The sequence below is a fragment of the Seriola aureovittata genome, chromosome 6 (genome assembly GCF_021018895.1).
Source record: "Seriola aureovittata isolate HTS-2021-v1 ecotype China chromosome 6, ASM2101889v1, whole genome shotgun sequence".
Classification (NCBI taxonomy): Eukaryota; Metazoa; Chordata; class Actinopteri; order Carangiformes; family Carangidae; genus Seriola; species Seriola aureovittata.
Genome location: NC_079369.1, coordinates 18,341,331 through 18,361,562, shown reverse-complemented (window position 1 = coordinate 18,361,562; position 20,232 = coordinate 18,341,331). Strand labels below are relative to the sequence as shown.

Genomic DNA, 20,232 nt, shown 5'->3' with positions numbered 1-20,232 from the left:
AACTCTTCTTCACTGCTCCAGTAGTTGCCAGTAGCTGCACAGTGCAACCTGTGTAGGCCACTGTTTTGGAGCAGTGAAAAATAATTGATTTCCAGGAAAAGTGCTGATTTATCCAAGTGTGAAACTATAAAGTCTATTAATTAATTATGTGGTAGCAGATCTCACGCACTCGCCATTTCACGATACAGTATTTTAGGCAGTACCAGAGGCATTTCCGATACTACACACACACACACACACACACACACATACACACACACACTAGAAGCAACTGACTAAATGAATTCATCATGAAACCAGGTAGTCTGTCTGATGAGATGACTTAACCACAGGGCACATAGAGACAGTTCGTCTCTCGCTCCTCTCATCTCTTGATCATCCCCTGCTGATTTTTCACTCCCCTGCTGCTCCTCACTTTCCTCATGCGTTGGCGTATTTATTTTTCACACTTTTTCTCTGCCTTACACAAGCTTTCTCTGCTGAGGTTTTGGCTTGGCCACTCTTTTCTTGGCACCTTTATCTCTCTCTCTGTCTCTCACTCTCACACACACACACACACACACACAAGCACGTATACATAAACTGAGTGTTGAATTCTTTGAGTCTGTTTGGATCACAACATTTAGTCACCCTGTAGGAATCCTGGGAAGAGCCATAAGTCAGATAGTGTTGGATTCTTGGTAGCATATTAAAGTGAATTTGACCAAGACACCACCTTAAACAGAATAGAGAGAGAAATGCAAATACTGAACACATCTTAATAGGAATGTCTTGCATATCAAAACATTGCATGTGCCTCTTTGACTTCATCCTCTCAAAAGCATATTCTTTCTACTGTCATGTTTTTCAACCAGTCATTCTTTTAACTTTTAAAATAGAACATTCCCTGTGGATAAAAGTATATGGAGCAAGTCAGTCAGAAGGAGAGGAGAAATAAAGAGAGGCGGAGCCTAATGAAAATGACTAAGAGGAGAAAGAGTCTTGGTTTTCTGTGCACTCCTCTTCACTTTTCTCTATTTTTACCACTGACCATCCAGCCAACCCACACCGGCTCACTGACAGATAACAACATGTCACAGCAGCTTGTGACTTGCCACATTGCACAGCACAACATCACATCACATCACATCACATCACATATCCAACCATGTCATGCTGCATCTAGCGATATCGCATCATGTCACAAAGCCTCACAAGTCAGGATGCTGTGCCACGTTATCTATCACCATACTACAACCTTCATACACCACATCACACCCCACCCCGACCTCCCATAACATGAAATACAGGGAAATGCCAGTCATAACTTCCCAGATTCCAAGGTAGTGTCTTCAAATAAGATCAAAAGATATTCAATATTCAATTATCAAAATTATTGTTGAATAATTATGATCTGCTAATCGATTATCCCTACTTTACTTGTCACTGCTCCATGCCATACATAACACACTCCACCACACAAGATGTTACCACACACACGATTTCCAGGTCAGGTGGAATGAATGATTTTTCCAGGCTGCCTGTTGATTTTAGCTAGTAAAAGTGACTAAAAGCATCTTTGGACCAAACAGCACCAATTTGTTGGCAACAGACTGGCAAGGCTGATGTTGATACCAGAACTACACTTCTACAAACATCTACCGTCTGGGAAGCTGGGATAAGACATGAAAGGATTGAAGGAGAGCAGGATTCTCCCCCCTCTTTTCACCCTTAGCAAATCAAGCTGTAATCATTTGTACATGATGTGGCTTCTAGATTAAGGGAGACAGTGGCTACAGTACTTTCTTTGGAAGAGTGTTGGAGGACCTGCCATGCTCAACTGCCATCACAGAAGAAGGGAAAACCAGCCTGTCTGAGCCACTTTGCTCTCTCTCCAGCCCCCTTTTACATATTTTTCTCTGCCGACGTCTAAATCGGATCAGCTGAACTCTGTAAGCTGCTTAAAACAGCGAAAGAATTCACTGGCACCTTGGCTTGATGAACACAACGGGTAGTAGGGTGGCTTAGCCTTTCTGGGGATTATGGGAAGAATTTGAATTTCTCTGCCTTCTTAAACATCCACCGGACCGCAGCTGGAGTGATGACTTTTTAGGACTCTAAGAAAAAAAAAAAAAAGGAGAGAAATGTTGTACATTCATTTGCTGCTCAGGGTTTGACTGATTAATCCCGTTTTTACCAAATCCCTCCCAACAGAAAAGCTAAACATTTAACAGACCATGGAGAAAGAAGAGAGAGGGATGTGTGTAAAGAGACTGACAGAATAATTTAGAGAGAAGGAAAGATACAGAGTCCCAGACTAAGACTTACATGGATGGATGAAGACTCAGAGGCTGTAAAGACAGTTTTAAAGCGCAATAAAGTCCCAGACATATTAGAAGCATTGAGAGTTAGAGAAATTTTACAGAAACACAAACTAAAAAGGTTAAGAGAGAGATGTAGAGGGCATTCGGATGATGCAGCACAGGTGGTGGCTGCCATAATGGAGTTTTACAGCTTATGGTTGATGGTGATAAGTTGACCGTCTCAACAGAATTGACAGACCTGGATCATTTCTGTGGGGTGTTTGAGTAGAAAACCGATTGCCTCATCATTAATTCATCGGACTGATTTTGTTTAGATCATGTCACACATGTTTGCTAAGTAAACATAGTATCTGCTGCCATTACTTTTCTTCAGTGAAACACAATCGTGTTAACATTACATGGACCTGCTGAATATTATTGTTATTATTTATTAAGTTTCTATTTCCTACCACTGTCTTCTTTTTAAACACACTCCTGCTGTGTGCATGTGCTTAGTGGCGAAGAATTGTCCACACAAAGCTGCCCCTCACAAAATTGTGCACACCATTGTAAATTAGTCAGGTACTCGTATTTGCACAGTAGTTACATAAAGGAGATGACAGGCAAACTGCACTTAATGCATAACTGGAGCTGCAGAACGTATCAGAAACTAGCAATTCCAGGGTTCTGTAAAGAAAGACAAGTCACCTTACTGTGTCACAGACAAATATACCTTACATGACTCTTAACTTGTTTCTTTTCTTATGGAGACAATTCTCCAAATGGACCTCCATCATGGAGCCACATGTGTTTGTGAGAAAACACAGTAGCATAAAAAGACGTGAAGGAAGAGAAACACAAACCCACTGTTGTTGATGCATTTCCCCCCAGAGGGAATGTTTCCTGAGAGGTTACCAGCTAGTTTTATATTTGGGAGGATGCTACAGTATTCAGGCATTGTCCAGGATAGTTGCTTTCACTTCACTTCCTGGGTTTTACCGTTGGAACGATGTGCAACTGTCAACGACAAGTCACTGTGGTTGTTCTGACAATTTCCTTCCTATCTCACTTAACTTCACACACACACAAACATAAACACACACAGTGTAGATGTGTAAACAGGCCTTTATCTCTATTTTTACCAGCGGCAGGAAATAGAAAAAAACAAAACCTAAAGAGAGAATTTACGAGAGAGAGAGAGAGAGAGAGAGAGAGAGAGAGAGAGAGAGAGAGAGAGAGAGAGAGAGAGAGAGAGAGAGAGAGAGAGAGAGAGAGAGAGAGAGAGAGAGAGAGAGAGAGAGAGAGAGAGAGAGAGAGAGAGAGAGAGAGAGAGAGAGAGAGAGAGAGAGAGAGAGAGAGAGCTCAGTGGAAAGGAGGAAAAAGCAAACTCATCCTCCTTTGTCACACACTTCTAGCAGAGACAGTTACAGAGAGGGAGAGAGGGAGACAAACAGGTGTGTTGTACTGCCCTCTCACTCTTCCCTGCCCCTCCTCCTCTCAGTGGGCGGGGCTCAGCCCTTGAGGGACTCTTGAAAGCAGCCAGTCGCCTCCTCCAAGCTCAGAGAGAAGCAAAACCTGTCAGCTGCAGTCCCCTCTGTTTCCCTCTCCACCGCTTTTCTTCCTCCTCCTCCTTCTTCATCCTCTCCTCCTCCTTGCTGCTGGGGGCAAGCAGGAGCAAAGATGATGCAGGAGGTGTCCATCATGGTGGCGTACGACGCTCATGTAGTGGACCGACCGGGTGAGGAGGACACCCTGGCTCGCTTGGTCGCCCACTCCAGACCTATCAGAGTGCCCAGACCGGTGGTAGGTCTGTTCTCGCATCTTTTTTTCTTTCTTTCTTTCTTTCTTTCTTTCTTTCTTTCTGTGTATACCCTTTTAACTCTGATGGGAGACATTCACAGCTCTTTCTACTGACCCTCTCTTGCACTTTTTAGATAAGAAACATGGAAAGAGGAACTCACCTGCTTTTTACTTTTCTTTTTTCATGTGATGTTGCTGTTGTGTTGTTATTGCTCTTGTCTTCTCTTCTTTGTATTTGGGCAGCACTTATGAATTAGTTTATATCACTGGTGGGAAATGCAGGTTGAACAGAAACTACATGTTTCCTTCCATGCGGTTGATGGTGTAGACTCATGTATGTGTGGGTTGTGTTGTGTTCTGGCTGTATCTGATGTTTTAGGTCACAGAGCTTTGTCAGTCAGTCTAGACACGGAACTGATTTGTGACTGTCAGTTTGTTTCAATTACTGATATAAATTTGGAATCAATGGAGACCTTGTGTGTGTTTGTGTTTGGGTGTGGGTGTGTGTTTCCCTCACATGTGTAATTGAATTCCATGGCCTAGTTTTTCCTCAGATGTCCAGTTGGCTTTGTCCTTATTTAAATATTCAAACTCTTGGACCGCCACTTTATGTAAGAGCAGATCACCCTCCTCCATGCACACACTCCTTCTGGTAGAATAACATCCAGTATGGCACTACTGCCTGTAATTTCAGCTTGGAGGTTTGGGACCAATTCCATTTTTTGCTACAGGGATTCAGGTCAGAAATCTAAAAGTGGGCCTGGTACCACTTCCTGCGGCACCAGGCATCTCTAATCGCATTACCTGAATGAGAGAGGCCCCTCTGTCCTCAGCCTGGCCTCTTAACATTTAAACTTAAAGCTGTGGGAAGTGAGGTTGAGGTTTTGTGAAGCTTCAGCTGGTTTGAGCCCTGAAACTTTTAAGTGTGTATATCAGCAACCATGTGTGTTACTGGAATGGCCTTGAGCAAGACGCTGAGCCCTGTACACGGTTGCTGGTTGTATCTGAGCACAGCAGGCTCAGCTCTGCCCCTGGAATTTCAGGAATATGACTAGCTATATGAGATTTGAGACGTTTTCCTTATGGGGAAAGTTGCTGGGAATATCGACACTGTGAAGGGTAGGGAAAGACAGGGAAGTGGATATATTATCAGAGAAAACCAGGGAATATCAGGGAATTCCCACTGTTTCATATATTCATTGCCTCAGGTGGTTTTCAATCCAACTATAAGGAAAAACAACGACAAATTTGGATAAACCAACAGATTTAGCCCAGTTTAGCATAGCATTTCATTACACAGTCATTCTGCAGTATTTGTGTGTTTTAGGGGTGTTGGAGAGCAGCAGGTTGCATAATCAGTAGCTAGACTTCAGCTTGTCTTATCGATGATTTCTGTTCCAACGTGTGACTCAAAGAGAGTAACACATAAGCTTCACTGGCCGTACATGCAAAAAAAAAAAAAAAAAAAGAGGTTGAACTCTTTCCTGTATTGTGTAATTGTGTGTATTAATAAGAAAGGGCTGCTATATTTCGTATCAGCAAGGCACTGCAGATTAATGCCCTAACATGTTGAAGTGTCCTTGAGCAAAACACTAAGTCTCTACTAACTGCTGTTCTCCTGCTGACCCTGATCTCTAAATCTGCTCTTCTTAGCCAATCAGGGTCCAGTGTTGTAAGGACTTGTCTACGTTTAACTAATTAATTTTGGATTTTGACAAAGGAGCAATCATTTTAGACTCATAGAGGTAAATAGCAAAAATAAAAAGGTTATTTTAAACAAAACATAGACGTGCAGCATGTGTAGTTTGTCTTTACAGAAAGAATGAATGCAAAATACCAGTCAAGACTGTGAAATTTGCATCTATAGTAATACAAGCAAGCTAGTGATTTTCTCAAAACTTTACTTCATTTGTGTAACTAAAAAGTTGAATGTCAGGAAGAACAAAGTCATACTTGGCAGTTTGGGTTGGTTAACCTGCAGATAATCTGTGACAAACCATCTCATCACATACAAAACGCTTGGAAAGTATGACGCAATCAGTGTCATTAGTTGGTGAGGTGGAATCTTTAGGAGAATGCTTAAAGGCAGTAAATGAGTATCTGAGAGGAGGTGAAGGCACAAGCGAGAGCTGGGGGGGGTTTTTTGGTATGTGTATGTGTTCCACTCTGAAAATCAAAACGGCAAATCTGGAGGTGTATAAAATCTCAGGAAACACACACACACGTCATTCTCTCCATCTCTGTATCTGTCCGTTGCGCATTCATTTTATGTTTTAGAACATCTTCACACACACAAGTGAGTCAAGAAGGAAGTTGGCCCTTATGTTGTACGTATATATAATATTGTTTTGTCATGCTGTGTGTCCCTAAGAAAATTGGATGTTAGAGAAGCCAACAAAAGAAACCACGTCCATGTAATCAAATAATCTTGGAGGACTTTGATAGTTTTTCACTGTGTGAAACATGAGCAATGTAAATCTTAAGGTTAGACTGATTTATCCAGCAGTAAAATAACACCATCACTCCCCTTTCAGGGTAGAGATTATGTGCAACATATAATGGGGTGAAATGTTTTTCAGAAGTCTCTTTCCACTCAGACATGAACAAGAGTTTGGAGAAAATGCTAAAATCATGACAGCTTTTGACATGACAATGGTCAGATGAAACAACTCAGCTGAAACACAGTTATTACACACATATTAACATATTGTTGCTGCCAGTTGAATTCACTCACCTCCCACATATCATCATTCAAGAGCTAAAAAGTCCCACTTTTATCACACAAACCATCAACAAGTAGGAAAAATGTCCGTTTAAAGTAGCACAATGTGTCACTTTCTCAACCTATAGCTGCAGATAAAACATATGACGTGAAACTGGATCTCTACGTGGATTGGTGCATCCAGAACTCCTCGCCACACCATGACAATAATAGTCTAGTATATTGTAAAATCAAGCTCCCTTCCCTGGCAGTGTTGATGCCAACAGGAGAACATCACGTTCAATTCTACTCCATTGTTTTTGTTACAATACAACGATTATTAACCAGCGTTCAGACACCAAGCTGCTCTTTCTTCCCACACAGATAACGACAGAATGGGTCTGAGTTCTGTTATCTGCTGGGGAATTGTGTGTCAGATAGATAAGAGTGTGACTTTCATTCAGCTCAGTGGTTCCCATATAATAAAGGCCAAGGGTCAACCTGCATTTCAGTGAGGAAGACAGGTAATGACTGTCTGGGAGGGCACCCTGAGCCAAGTGGCTGTATCAGTTTCACCTGTTTAAAATGTTTTCCAGTTTGTTCATTGGGGCATTTTATTAACGCCTTCTCAAGGATACACTGCATTTGTAATATGAACATTTCTATTCCTGTGTATAGTCAAAATATTGGGAAATGCTGTAGATTCTGAGCCCCTTCTTTATGCAGCTGGCTTTCCATCTCTGCATATGTAACATAATCAAGAAATAAACAGCGTACAACTACACCTATATAATACTAAACCAAGTACTTGACTGGATTTTAACACAAACAGCAAAGGACACACACATGCTAGTCTCAGAGGAGGGGTCATGTGACTGTGACTGACCTGGAATCCCCAGCCCTAACGGTGGGCGCTATGGCAACGCTGTTTCCACACAGCAGAGATAACATTACCTCCCACCTGAAGGAGACACACGCATACTCGGCGCACACACACACACACAGACACAGTTCAATAACAGTTAATCATCAGTGTCTCTTTGGTTTACTTGGAGTGAAAGTCTTGGTAGAATTGTATGTGTGAAGCAGGTTAAATGGCCCTTAGGCTCTCAGTGCTTATGTGAATGTGAATTTCAGAGACTATTGCACCTCACAGAAAAGTATAATAAATTACTTACTAACTAATTAAACTGTGTTTTGCAGATACTTACTGTGGTTTGTTTATTTGAACTTTGAAAAAATGCACAAGGAAGTAACAGATTTTTATTTTGTGTTTGCACAGCGTTGTAGTTTTCTGAAATTGAAAAAATCTTACATGGGCTTCAGTAAACACGGTTTAACTCTGCAGCTTTTCTATATCCAAACTGCCACAAGTGAGTGGTCACATGTTCAAAAGTGATTCTGATGGATTTCTTCAAGTAAAATTGTTATCATGACTCTCTGTGGAGTATTTAAACAGTATTCACTGAAAATGAATATAAGAAATTAAGAACATTTACTTTTCTTGGCCTCAACTTCAATAATAGATGCAGCTATTCTCCCATTGCCCATCAAATTGGTGGAGAATTGTTTAAAGGTCCAATCAGTATTTTTGACCATATGAATTACAGGAACATTTCTAGATTGTGACTGAAGAAAGACATAACTATATTTGTTTTTCTGAACTGAACATTGGGGAAAATACAGTAGGCTTGTTTTACTCTAGTTTACAAACCTCCCTGATATAAATAAACCTTAACAGCATCAGAATAAATGAATGATTTAGTTTTTTTTATTATAAGAATTGTCAATCGGTGTAAGCATAAGGCAGTCCTGTTTGGTGGAGGAGTGATTGTGTTAACATTTGGATTACAGGCAGGGCAACATATTTTTTCTGGAATGAATCTTTATTGGTAGTAACACAGTGAGGCAAAGTAGTCATCCTGTAGGCTTTCATTAGCAAACGACCCCATCACAGCACAGCCAGTTTACACGTCATCCCATTTTCTGTTGTCTCTCATCTCAGGAGGAAACGAATGACCTTCAGTGACACGTTGGTCGTGTAGCTCACGGTGTGAACTGACAACTGACAGTTGTCTGACAGCTGTGCTGTAATGTGCCTAGTTTAGTCTGTGTGCATCTCGTGCATTTTCACATCATGTCTAGTGTGAGAATAGCACAGTAATGAACACGACAGGTTTAATATATGCAACATGTAATATGTTGTGGTCAGAAATATGGGTCGAGCAGACTGTGCAATAGAAACTGTGCAGCACAAACCCCAACACCACAATTTTGCAGCAGCTACATTCACAGTTAGATCAGTTAGTTTTGACCTGCTGTTACAAGAATATCTGTTTATGTCCTGTCAATATGTTGCAACCTCTGACCCTTTCAGTTTATTTTAATGTTCAAGATCTGAAAACTGAAACTTGTTCTGCTGCTCACGTCACAGTCCACATCAGCTATGATAACAAAGCATCTTAACACATTATTGAAGTAACCTAGGTAATATGTAGTACGTGAGAGATGGTGGACGCTGTTTTAGAGCGCTGTTGAAGTGCTCTTGAACATGACACCTAACCCCTACTTCCCCAAGCTGTGGCTGATGTCATACCCCTCTGCTTAAACCTATTCTCCAAATAAATGAACATGCATTCTCCCCTCACTCACAAACAACTAGGATGGGCTTTTAAAGATAATATTTTACCAAGCAGGGTACATCACAAAGTTTACAGTAAAATAATGTCAACAACTTTCCTATTGTTTTTCAGGTTCCAACCAAAAAGCTGAAGAAGTTTGAGAAGGAATATCAGACACTGAGAGAGAGTCAGCTGCAACAAGAAGACCCCATCGACAGATACCAGGTAGGACACGCATCCAAACGTACAATCATGTCACACATATCTTACTTTTATTAACCTCCGTCACTTCTGGTTCGTTGTTTTATTACCTGGTGGTGAAGTTAAATACACACCTCTTTTTTTTTCTTTTTTTTTTGGTACACAAGCACATACAGTTTATTCACATGAGAGCAACTTTGTCTCCTGTGTGTTTTCATTGAATAACTTCTCTCTTCTCTTCTAATGGTAGTTTTCAGTCTCACAGATGGTAAGAAATCACTTTGCTCTTAAAGAGTTTGATTTAAGTGCAGTTCTTTTGTTGTGGTGAGGAAATAATATTCAAGGTTCTTTTAAGGAGCCTTATTTGTTAAACTGAAACACGTTTCTAAGATTAGAAATCTCTTGTGAGCACAAGTCAGTTTGTCAAACTGTACCTTTGCTAATATTTGTGACATGGTTCTGGCTTGAAATGTGGCTTCTCACACAGCACTGACTTTCATCGTTATTGACCCAGACATCTATGAAATTTATTTTTGGGCGAAGCTGCTGCTGTGTTGTCAGAGAGGTTTAGCTGCAGTAACTTTACCTTGTCTGATTCTTCAGAAGGTAAAAACGGGAGTGTTGAGGCAGATTTTTAAACTGCCTTACAAACTCAAACTGTCAACAGACAGCACCTTTGTATTTAATGTGCTCTAATTTTATCAGTTGTCTTTCTCTTCCTCTTGGTTTAAATCTGTCAAATCCAATCAGAGCAAAGTTTAATTCTTCTTTTTTTTTCTTTCAAATTTGTCTTGGACATTATAAAGATTTGATAGAAACTGATGCAATTAGAGCTGTTTAGGTTTAATTTTGTTTTTATTTCTTTTATCTTAAAAAAAAAAATTTAAACAAACAGTTCAAAATGATTTAAGTGAATCTGTAATATGCACCCACTGCTCTGCTCTAATGTGGAAAGCATGCATCTTTTCTTAGTTAGTGTTTTTATACTGTTCATTTTTAACAATAACTTTTCAAGTGAACAACAAGTTTATAAGTTATGAAGCCTTTTTGTTTCTTCTCAGAGAGGTGCAACCTGTGATGCCAGCTACGTTACAAACTTGTCACAGCTCTCAGACCTTTTGTTTCCCAGCAAGCAAATAGCAACCAATCCATCTTAGCAGGGAGGAGCACTGTCATTGTGTTACACAGATATTACTGTGCGGTTCTCAGCATACTAAATTGCTGATGCGGACGCATAACTCGACACGTAACTCATAAGAGAGTTAAGGGAGCACACAGTTAATGGCCTTATTTAAACCATGGCTAGAAACCAATGTATTTTGATTGAATAGTCTGTGTTAGGAAATGTAGTGGTTGTATTGGTGTTGTATGAAAACTATATCACCTAGAGACGCCTGGTTGTAGCAAGGAAGTGAATTGCTGACAATGCTGCAGTTTTCATTGTAATTGATTAAATCACACTGTTTTTGAAAGTAGAAATTGTGAGGGGATACACGAAAACATCGAGGAAAACTTCCATCACAAGAAAAAAAACACACCAGAAATGGCATGTCATTGGTTTTCCCCTTAGGCAGAACTGATGTGCTGTGGCAAACAGCAGAGTTGTGTAAGCTGCTGGTTGTGGAGGGAAGGAAGGAACTTTTATTGTAGATAAGATGTTGGATCAGAGCCACGTTTTCTCTAGCCAGTGGGAAGACTTTGTTACAGAGCAAGAAGACAAAAAGACACAAAGGACGAATGTTGCTGCTTGTAACTTAGCACAGGGTTAAACTGTACACCAAGGATTGGATTTTGATTACTTTATGCCTATTGCAATTCAACAAGTCGACATTTTTATATAGTTGTATACTCCAGGTTTTCGGTATGTACTTTTTATGTTGCATTGTTTGGGATGTGTGTTTGTATTTGTGAGTGTTTCGTTTGCTTTCGATGAGTAAAATCTATGTGTGACTTCTGTGGCCAGGTGTCCTTTCTCTTGGCTGCTTTCAGTGTTTATATTAATACAAAACAAAAGCATTTAAAAAAAGAAAAAAAAGTAAAGAAAGGAGAGGGAGAGGGAGAGACAGGGAAGTTGTGAAGTGTCAGAGAGAGAGGGAAACTCCTGCCAGGATCATGTGTTAAAGTTTAGTCTGTGCTGCTGGAGGCTCGATATGAAGACATTGTTGTGACTCTGGACAGCAGCACGGTAAGCTGCCTCTGAGATTTCGCACCCATTCTTATGGTTTATACTATTCTTTAATGTTGATTGATGACATATACAACTGATATTTGACTATTTGGGTGGTTTGATTTGGCCGTGTTGGGTAAAGCAGCTCTGTTGGCAAGGTGTTTAAAGATTTTCATGTAAATTCTTTGACGTTTGATCAGTCTAAAACATAATGTATGCAACAACTGCAACAGAGGAGACCCTCCCCTCCCCAATAACTGAGACAATGTAGGTCTTTCCTCTGTGTGCCCAAATTAAACTCACCACTGCATGCAGGAAGTCAGTAATAGAATCTGAAGAGCGGCACGAGGGCTCTTTCCAGGGAAAGCGGGACTCATCAGCACTATGTTTTTCTTTTTTTTCTTTTTCACCTTCGTCCCACTGATATCTGTCGGTGTGATGCATGATGTAATGCATCAGTAGGTAGAGCTGTTTCTGTTTGCTTGGTGACGCCTTCTATTGGTTGTTAGTGTTTTTTGTTTTAGTTTTCACAGATGTAGAGAACTCCTTTTTGTGCGTGTGTATTTTAGTCTATATCTAGTATAGTATAGTTTATATATATATATATATATAGACTAATTTTAGTCTAGTTTGTATTTGCATAAATATATTAATTGTCATGTAGGAATTCAGATCAACTGTACAGTACAATTACTATTTTTGCATACGTGTGTGTGTGTGTGTGGTGGGGGGAGGACTGCTCGCAACCGTGACAACTATTTCGTCCCATTGAGGCACTGCCGTCATGTGAGACTGTTTACAGGCAGACCAGCAGTCATGAGACTCCACTAATTGTCTACAATGTGGACCTTAAAATGTGTGTGTGTGTTTGTTGGGGCAGTGGGCAGTTAGGTTTTTAAAGCTGCAGTGGGACTGCTACCTTCTTCTCATCCTTAGAATCAGGAAATGTTCACAAGTGAAAAATGATGCATGTTTTTACTTCTGCTATCAGAGTTGATGCTACTATTAAGTGTTTGTTCTGTAACATTTATTTAAGAAAAAAACACAGATTTCTAGGGTTTTGTGTGTTATCAACTGGCAGCTGGTGTTCTGAAGCGCATCTCACACACAGTTGTGTGTATTGACATTGCAGGCAGTAATAGGTTCTGCCACTGTGTGTGTGTATTGTGTTTGTACAGAGGGAGAACCGTCGTCTGCAGGAGGCCAGTATGCGACTAGAACAGGAGAATGATGACTTGGCCCATGAACTGGTCACCAGTAAGATCGCCCTCCGGAACGACCTTGACCAGGTAACATAGCACCTTTTCACACTTACAGCAGTTTGACAACCATGTTTCAAAGTGAAGAGAATGTAATAATTTGTTGGATTTATTTATTTGTTTAATAAGGTTGTGTTTACATGTAGGGTTTGTTCCCAACTGCCAGCATTGGTTGTTTAAAACATAGAGCACAATCAGAAGATTAATATGCTCCAAATGCACATGCTCTTTGAAATGTGCTGCAACTACCAATTTTCTTGAAGGATTCACTTCAGAAGTTGAGAGAATTAAAAAAAAAAAAAAAAAAAAACTCACTCTAACAGCATGAACAGACAAATGTACTGTAGCTGTAAGCAGAAAAACATCCAAGCCTTTTCTGATATTAAACATCCTTCCTCGACAGCTACTGTTGAGATGCTCACAAGCATTTCACTAAACAATCCCCTGCACCACTGGAGAACTGCAGCTCTCCTGGACACTTCTCAGTGTGAATCTCTAGAGCTGTATCAGTGAGGAAATAGTAAAGATTATAAACATGAGATGTTCCAGTGTGTCAAGTCAGCATTAAACCCCAAATCTGTGATTGGTGTACCTCTCGTTGCCTCAACTTGGTCTGCATTTGAATCTGTTTGTGTCGTGTGAAAACGGTGCTCTGCTACATACTTTGTGTGTTTGTGTGCGTACGTGCATTCAGGCAGAAGACAAAGCTGATGTTTTGAACAAAGAGCTGCTGAGCACCAAGCAACGTCTAGTGGAGACCGAGGAGGAAAAGAGACGACAGGAGGAGGAGACGGCTCAGGTAACATCTGCCCTCTGTTTACCCTCATCTCATTAAGCTCGTTAACAAGCTGCAGACCTCATTGGTCAATTGGTTTAATGATCTTTGCAGTCTAAGCGCTCACTCTTTGGTTATATTTACTTAAAATTCCGTTGAAATTCGCAATTACTAATTAATGACTTTAATCAACTTCTGTGGATGACCAAAGAAAACCCAACAACATCAGAAAGGGGCTTATTATCCTTATAAGTAGCATAGTCACAACAGAATAAGTATTCAGAGTAATTAGAGCAGATTCAATAGCACTGTCTAGAAAATAGCCCATATATCTCTATTATAAATGACACTGAGCATTGTGTAATTAATATTGATCAACAGCTCAATTAAACCCTCAATGATAAATTATTATATACTATTGTTTCACCATTTTGGAGCTGGGCACATTTTACTCATTGCATCTTTAAAAGTGATATTTCACTATAACAGAACCTGACTTTACAAAAGAAGATATCAAACTAGAAAGGAGTAATATGAGCTCGGCTGTACATTTACTGTACGTGTGAGAGGTATAGTATGGTCAAAACGTAGATCAGTGACTTAGTATTTATCACCAAAGTGGCCAATATTGTTGTAGCTATCGCTTAAGAACACTTAAAGAAAGAATGAATGAAAGAGTGAAGATTCTCAATTCTTACAAGTGCCATTTCATCACCCTGATATTTGAATAAATGCTATGTTATAGTGTTATATCCTGTCAGCTCATTCTACTCATTAATATGCTATCTTATGTTTTTGTCATGTTGTTCTCTCTCTCCCAGCTGAAAGAGGTGTTCAGGAGAGAGCTGGAGAAAGCAGAGTTGGAGATCAAGAAAACCACAGCAATCATAGCTGAATACAAACAGGTTTGACAGTTGTGTGGAGCGTGTGGATTTATATGAGTGTGTGAAGAATTTTGATGGAAAAGATCGCACCGTTCAGTTGATTTTTCCTGGAGAAACAAATCTTCAGTGCATCTCTTATCTTGTAGTTCAAACGTGTCATCTCTTATATAACCTGACGTTCTCTCTGTGTTTCAGATCTGCTCCCAGCTGAGCACCAGGCTAGAGAAACAGCAGGCGGCAACAAAAGAAGAGTTGGACATCGTCCGGGTGAGATTACGGTGTTAATGCACAGCTAATGCAGAGGGCAGCAGATGCAAGTTTGGAGATTTTTAAACTCCCAACAAAAGCCACACTGTGTTGCATCACAGATTGAAGGATTTTTCAGCACAGTTCTGTCTTTGAGGGCACATTAGGCAGTCAGACAAGCCCAGATTGGTTCATCATTGCACCCATAAGGAACTTGATTGCACAAATAATCCTACCACAGTTTAGCCCTTGTAATACATGTGTTCCATCATTGCTCTTTGGGTGTGGTGGAGTAGGATCTCAGGCCTGGATAAAGATGAGGACATTCTGATTTCCGTCATAATATGATGTGTTGCGACAGCACATAGCACTCAACAGGATGTTGTTGTGGGACATAACACAGGAAGGGACCATTCAGGAGGATATATATATATATCAGTGTTAATGCAACACTTCCACTTACTGTCACTGATGCCTGGTTTATCACAGGACCCTGCTAATGCTAACATGTCATGAGCACTTATTTTAGATTTACAGTCATTATATTGCTATAATAAATCATTATTAAGATAGAGGAACTAAGAGGATTTTTCTAAATAAAGATTGTTGGATGGCAGGTGGAGCTGTGCATTTAGTATGATGAAATAGGAGAGCTGTAAAAATTAAATTCCCCTTTAGCAACAAATACAATGCAGGAATAATCAGGAAAAAAGATTCTGTTTTTGATGTGTCTACTTGTGAAGTCCTGGCCACCAGGCAAAAGACAAAATCAAAAGAATGGATGGCTCACACACTCTTAATCCTGATGCAAAAATCGGTTCAGTGTTTTGACTACAGTATAAGGTCGTCATCAGGGCACAGTGCTCTCTCACAGATGAAGCACTGCATAAATCAATCAAGCATTTGTTATTGATCTTTTATTGCCTGTAAGAGAAACGCATGCAGTTAATGTGTTCTGCCAGATGTGCTCCCCTTGCTTCAGTGCAGCTTTCATATGTAGCATAGAGATGTGTGTGCTAGAACGTGAACAGTGTGTTTTTACCTGCCATATTTCTATACAGTATGTTTACCCACCAATCTCTGCTGATATACGTGTGTTTGTGTTCCCGTGCAGAGTAAAGTAATGGGCTGTGAGCACTGTAGGGACCTGTTCAGCACCCTGGGGACCCTTCAGGCGTCATCCCCTGGCAGGGACAAGGCATCCACCGAGCCGCTGGATGAGGAGAAGGATGGGCTGAAGGAGCAGCTGAGGCAGCTGGAGCTGGAGCTGGCCCAGACTAAACTGCAGCTGGTGGAGGCCAAGTGTCGCATCCAGGTCAGCAGCGCGATATCAATAACATCAGTAACAATAATAATAACTTCTGTGGAGGTGCAGGGCAATATACCAAGGGAGAGTATTGTTAAGGGAATGAATATATATTAACTAAAGCTGTGAGAACCATCTAAGAAATAACAAGATAATTGAATTTTGTATTAACATCACTGAGTTTACTGAACCTTCAGTACTTTTTTAGGCTTTTACTCTATCTTAGTTAAGTATTTAAGTAGGAACAAGGACATCTCACTAAAAACTAAAAGTACCAATAAAATAACCATAAAAACATAACACAAAAGCACCTGAACACAACCCATAAGAAAAGTGTATGCAACCATGTATGTGCTCATGTATGAGTGGAGATGTGTTAAGTAACTGGATGGTGCTAAAACACACAGCCACATGACACGGGGCAGTGTGTTTGATGAACTTAGAATAGAGAATGTAACCTGGCCACATTTGGTCCAAAGTGCTTTCCACCTCCGTGCTCCTCCTGTTGACTCCTCTCTGTTGCTCTTGTCGCTCTGCAGGAGCTCGAGCATCAGCGGGGAGTCCTGATGAACGAGATCCAGGCGGCCAAGAACTCTTGGTTCAGCAAGACTCTGGGCTCCCTGAAGAGCTCTGCCTCCTCGTCCTCCAGCTCCACATCCCAGACTCCGTCCTCTCCAAAGGAAGGTCCCCCCTAGACGACCAACCCTTCCCACCCAAATCCCGACCCCGACCCCGCCCCTCTTTTCCCTGCAGGATGCACACTAGAGCTAAGGAACAAAAGTTGAAGAAACAAGCAGCATAGAAATGCAGTATTCCTTTTCCGAACGGTGGCAAAGTGGAGCTCAGCAGCTTCTTTGACTGCAAGTAGCTGAAAAGATGAGGGAAGAAACAGGCGGTGGACTGGACCAGTCACCTGTTTTTCTCTTTATGTTTACGTTTGAGTGAACTAAAAAGTGTCTGTTGACCTTCTCTGCTTCACAGGTGATGATACAGGTGAGCATGAATCATCAGTGAGGCTTGACGTTGATTTAAAGGGTCGTCGCTGACACAGTTGAGTTGAGTTGGTTCTCTAAGCTCATTATAAGAAAGCTGAATAAATCTAAAAGATGGCGTCCCTCATAGCTCAATAATTTAGCTCCACCTTGTGGACATATATTGCTACTGTATAATCATATTATCTGAGTGATTATTATTCTTATTAGTTTTTAGGTAGAAAGTGAGAATAAAATCTACATTAAGTCTCACAATTTGGACAATATTTTCAATGATAGTGATAAAGCTACATCATATATATATATATATATATATATATAAAAGTTTGCTGCTTAAAAATAGAAAAATCTACATGAACCATCTTCAGCGCAGCAAAGCCACAGCACTCTGAAAAAGGAATACTGCATCCAGTCTAAAACAAGAACAACACAAAGGTTGTATTTCTTTACAGTAATATAACACAAACAATGTTGTCATATAAATATGTATAACTAATTATTGATTTTTTAAAATAATCTTGTACAGTTCTTTAAGAGAAGAAAAAGAAAAACATAAGGAAAAGTTCTTTGTTAAATTTTTTTTCTACTGTTTGGAATTTGAATGTCATCTCTAATGGTGACGTAAGCACAGTGTGTGATCGATGTGGTCGAGTCCAAACGCTGAAGAGCCAAAGTGACAAAGCGCAACGATTTTTATTTGAAATATCACAGATTCAATTTTTTTTTTCCAGTTCCAGCTCATGCCTGTAAGTATTTAAATGGATTTTTGCATCTCACTGTTCACACATGTCTAACATGCAACCATCATTTTTTGAAAAGTCTGATTAGCTGACAGCAAAAAGGCGCTCTTCACATTCAGCGTCTGTTTTGTCATTTTTATACTTTTAATGATTCCGTTGGAATTGGTATAACAGAACGTGATGTAGTGGTGATAATGTAAAGTCTCAAATAGTTTAACATACAGATGCCGATTGACCTTTTATATTAAGGTTTCTTTTTTTTGTAAGTCTCTCCCTGTCTCTGTTAATTTAGTTTTAAATTGCAGAGTGACAAACGGCTTCCACAGAGCCAGATAACAGTGACAGTAAACATGGAAGAACTGGGTTGATCTGTCTGCATCATTTAACGCTATGCACAGGAAGTATTGGTTTTGACCACTTCATACATGCCATCAAAGTTCACGGTAGATAACAGAGTCGGCACACTGAATTAGCCATTTTACCTTTATAATACAGTGTAGGCTCTGAAGTATCTGTTATATAGCACAATTCATCTCTAAATAAACACCTAGCATAACATGATTAAGCAAGACTACATTGCAATACTCACATTACATCATTGACCAACAGTCTTAAGCTGTTTGCACAGCTGTGCCAACACTTTCTTTTCCCTTTGTCATTTAAAAAAAATCAACTTTTTTGTTACTGTTGTCAATTTGGTCTTTAAAATAATGAGAACATAACTGTGGGTGCCAAAATCGTCCCTGTGTCCATGGCGGACTGTTGGCAATGCCGCTCAGTGCTGCCACTTCAGTGTAAATTATAAACTGAATGACAACAGCCAACTGACAGCATCTCGAAAATGAGAATTGTTGGAGCTTTAAAGCTAAACAGGAGGAAATCTGAGTTTTCTGTAGGAAATAAGTAAAATTCACATGCATGGCAAATTAACATCTTACGTATAGTTTCATGGGACTACTTTATCTGCAGCAAGGGAAGGTGTAAGTAACATAACCAGCAGATGGTGCCTCATTTAAAAGAGTTAAAAAGATAAAACTCGAACACATTAGCTTGATTGATTTAAAAGAAATGGGGAGAAAAAGAGTTCATATTTAGGACATTGATAGTTGCTAATATCTAAGGACACAGGGATGATTTTCTCATCTGTAGTAATTTGACAAACAGCAATTAGCCAAAAAGTCTGTGTTTTGCTGTAACATGAATGCATGCTAGCGCTGTTTTAGCCGTGCCAACAGTCCTGCTTTATTCTCCACTCCTCCTGTCACTTAAATCAGCCTTTGGACTCTGACTAAGCCCATGTGTACTTGTGTGTGTGGGAGAGCGTGCGTGTGCGTTTTTGGATGTATGTATGTACATGTGTGTTCTCCACTGTAACTCAAGTGGTTTAAGTTGAAATGGTTTCTTCTTCACGTGGCTGCCTTTTTTTTGTTAAATGACTGATGAGAGGAAAGCCGTCTGACTGTTTGATATGTCGGAGAGCGTCAGCTGTGCCATAAGATTCTCCCTACTGCTCCGTCCCCGGTGGTTTTCCTCTGTGCTCCAAGTTACCTGAACCAGCTCCACCATCAACCATGTCGTCTGGTCTTACAGAAGAACTTGCTGCATATCATTTTTAGCAGTGCCCTGTTTTACACATTTCCACCACGAGCTTCCCAGTACAACCACCATCCTCCCGCTGGTGGCCAATGAGCAGGTGGAGGAAATGCACCAATATTATGGAAAGGGAGAAGAAAAAAAAAAAGGAAGCTGACTGGCTTAATATCATTGAATTCCAGGTGTGTTTTGCATTTCCAGGACATTCCTTCATTCCCTGTGACAGTTACAGTGTCGTACAACCAGTGTCATGTAAACTGTGGCCAAGTTGAAGGGAGCTTTCCGTCTTTTTATGTGCACTAACCCAACATTGATATTTTAAACACTATTTCAAGACGTGTGTTTGTTTGTTTAAAAGTTATCCTGAGCACAGAGCATAATTATTTTTTAACTGATGATTATTGTTGCTGAGAGGACAGCTGCCAATTAATAATTCACTCTAATTCACAGTCGTTTCAGTGATGGGCAGGCAGTGAGTCGGATTAGAGGTGTGATGTGTGTAGTTTGCTGTAATACCACAGTCCTGTTACAAAGTGAGGGACTGCTCCTCAGCTGGCAAGACTCCAACACTGTTTGCTGTACAGTAACTGTCTGACCTGCATTAATAAATTTCAGTTTTTCTGTTCATTCATGCACTTTGAGATTTTATTGAACAGCAGAATTCT

General features: G+C 40.2%; 1 protein-coding gene across 4 annotated transcripts in view; it reads left to right on the top strand.

Moving 5' to 3' along the window:
- Positions 1-20,194, top strand: part of rabgap1l (RAB GTPase activating protein 1-like) — a 113,109-nt gene extending 92,915 nt beyond the window's left edge. For 3 of the 4 annotated variants that reach the window (XM_056377940.1, XM_056377938.1, XM_056377939.1), the window contains exons 20-26: positions 9,537-9,629; positions 12,951-13,061; positions 13,726-13,830; positions 14,628-14,711; positions 14,886-14,957; positions 16,051-16,251; positions 16,782-20,194. In XM_056377940.1, coding sequence (XP_056233915.1) covers positions 9,537-9,629; positions 12,951-13,061; positions 13,726-13,830; positions 14,628-14,711; positions 14,886-14,957; positions 16,051-16,251; positions 16,782-16,937 — 822 coding nt within the window. In that variant the 3' untranslated portion in view covers positions 16,938-20,194. Of the gene's footprint in view, positions 1-3,726; positions 4,086-9,536; positions 9,630-12,950; positions 13,062-13,725; positions 13,831-14,627; positions 14,712-14,885; positions 14,958-16,050; positions 16,252-16,781 lie in introns of those variants that run through there. The other variant, XM_056377941.1, reaches the window with a different exon arrangement.
- The last annotated feature ends 38 nt before the right edge of the window (positions 20,195-20,232 follow it).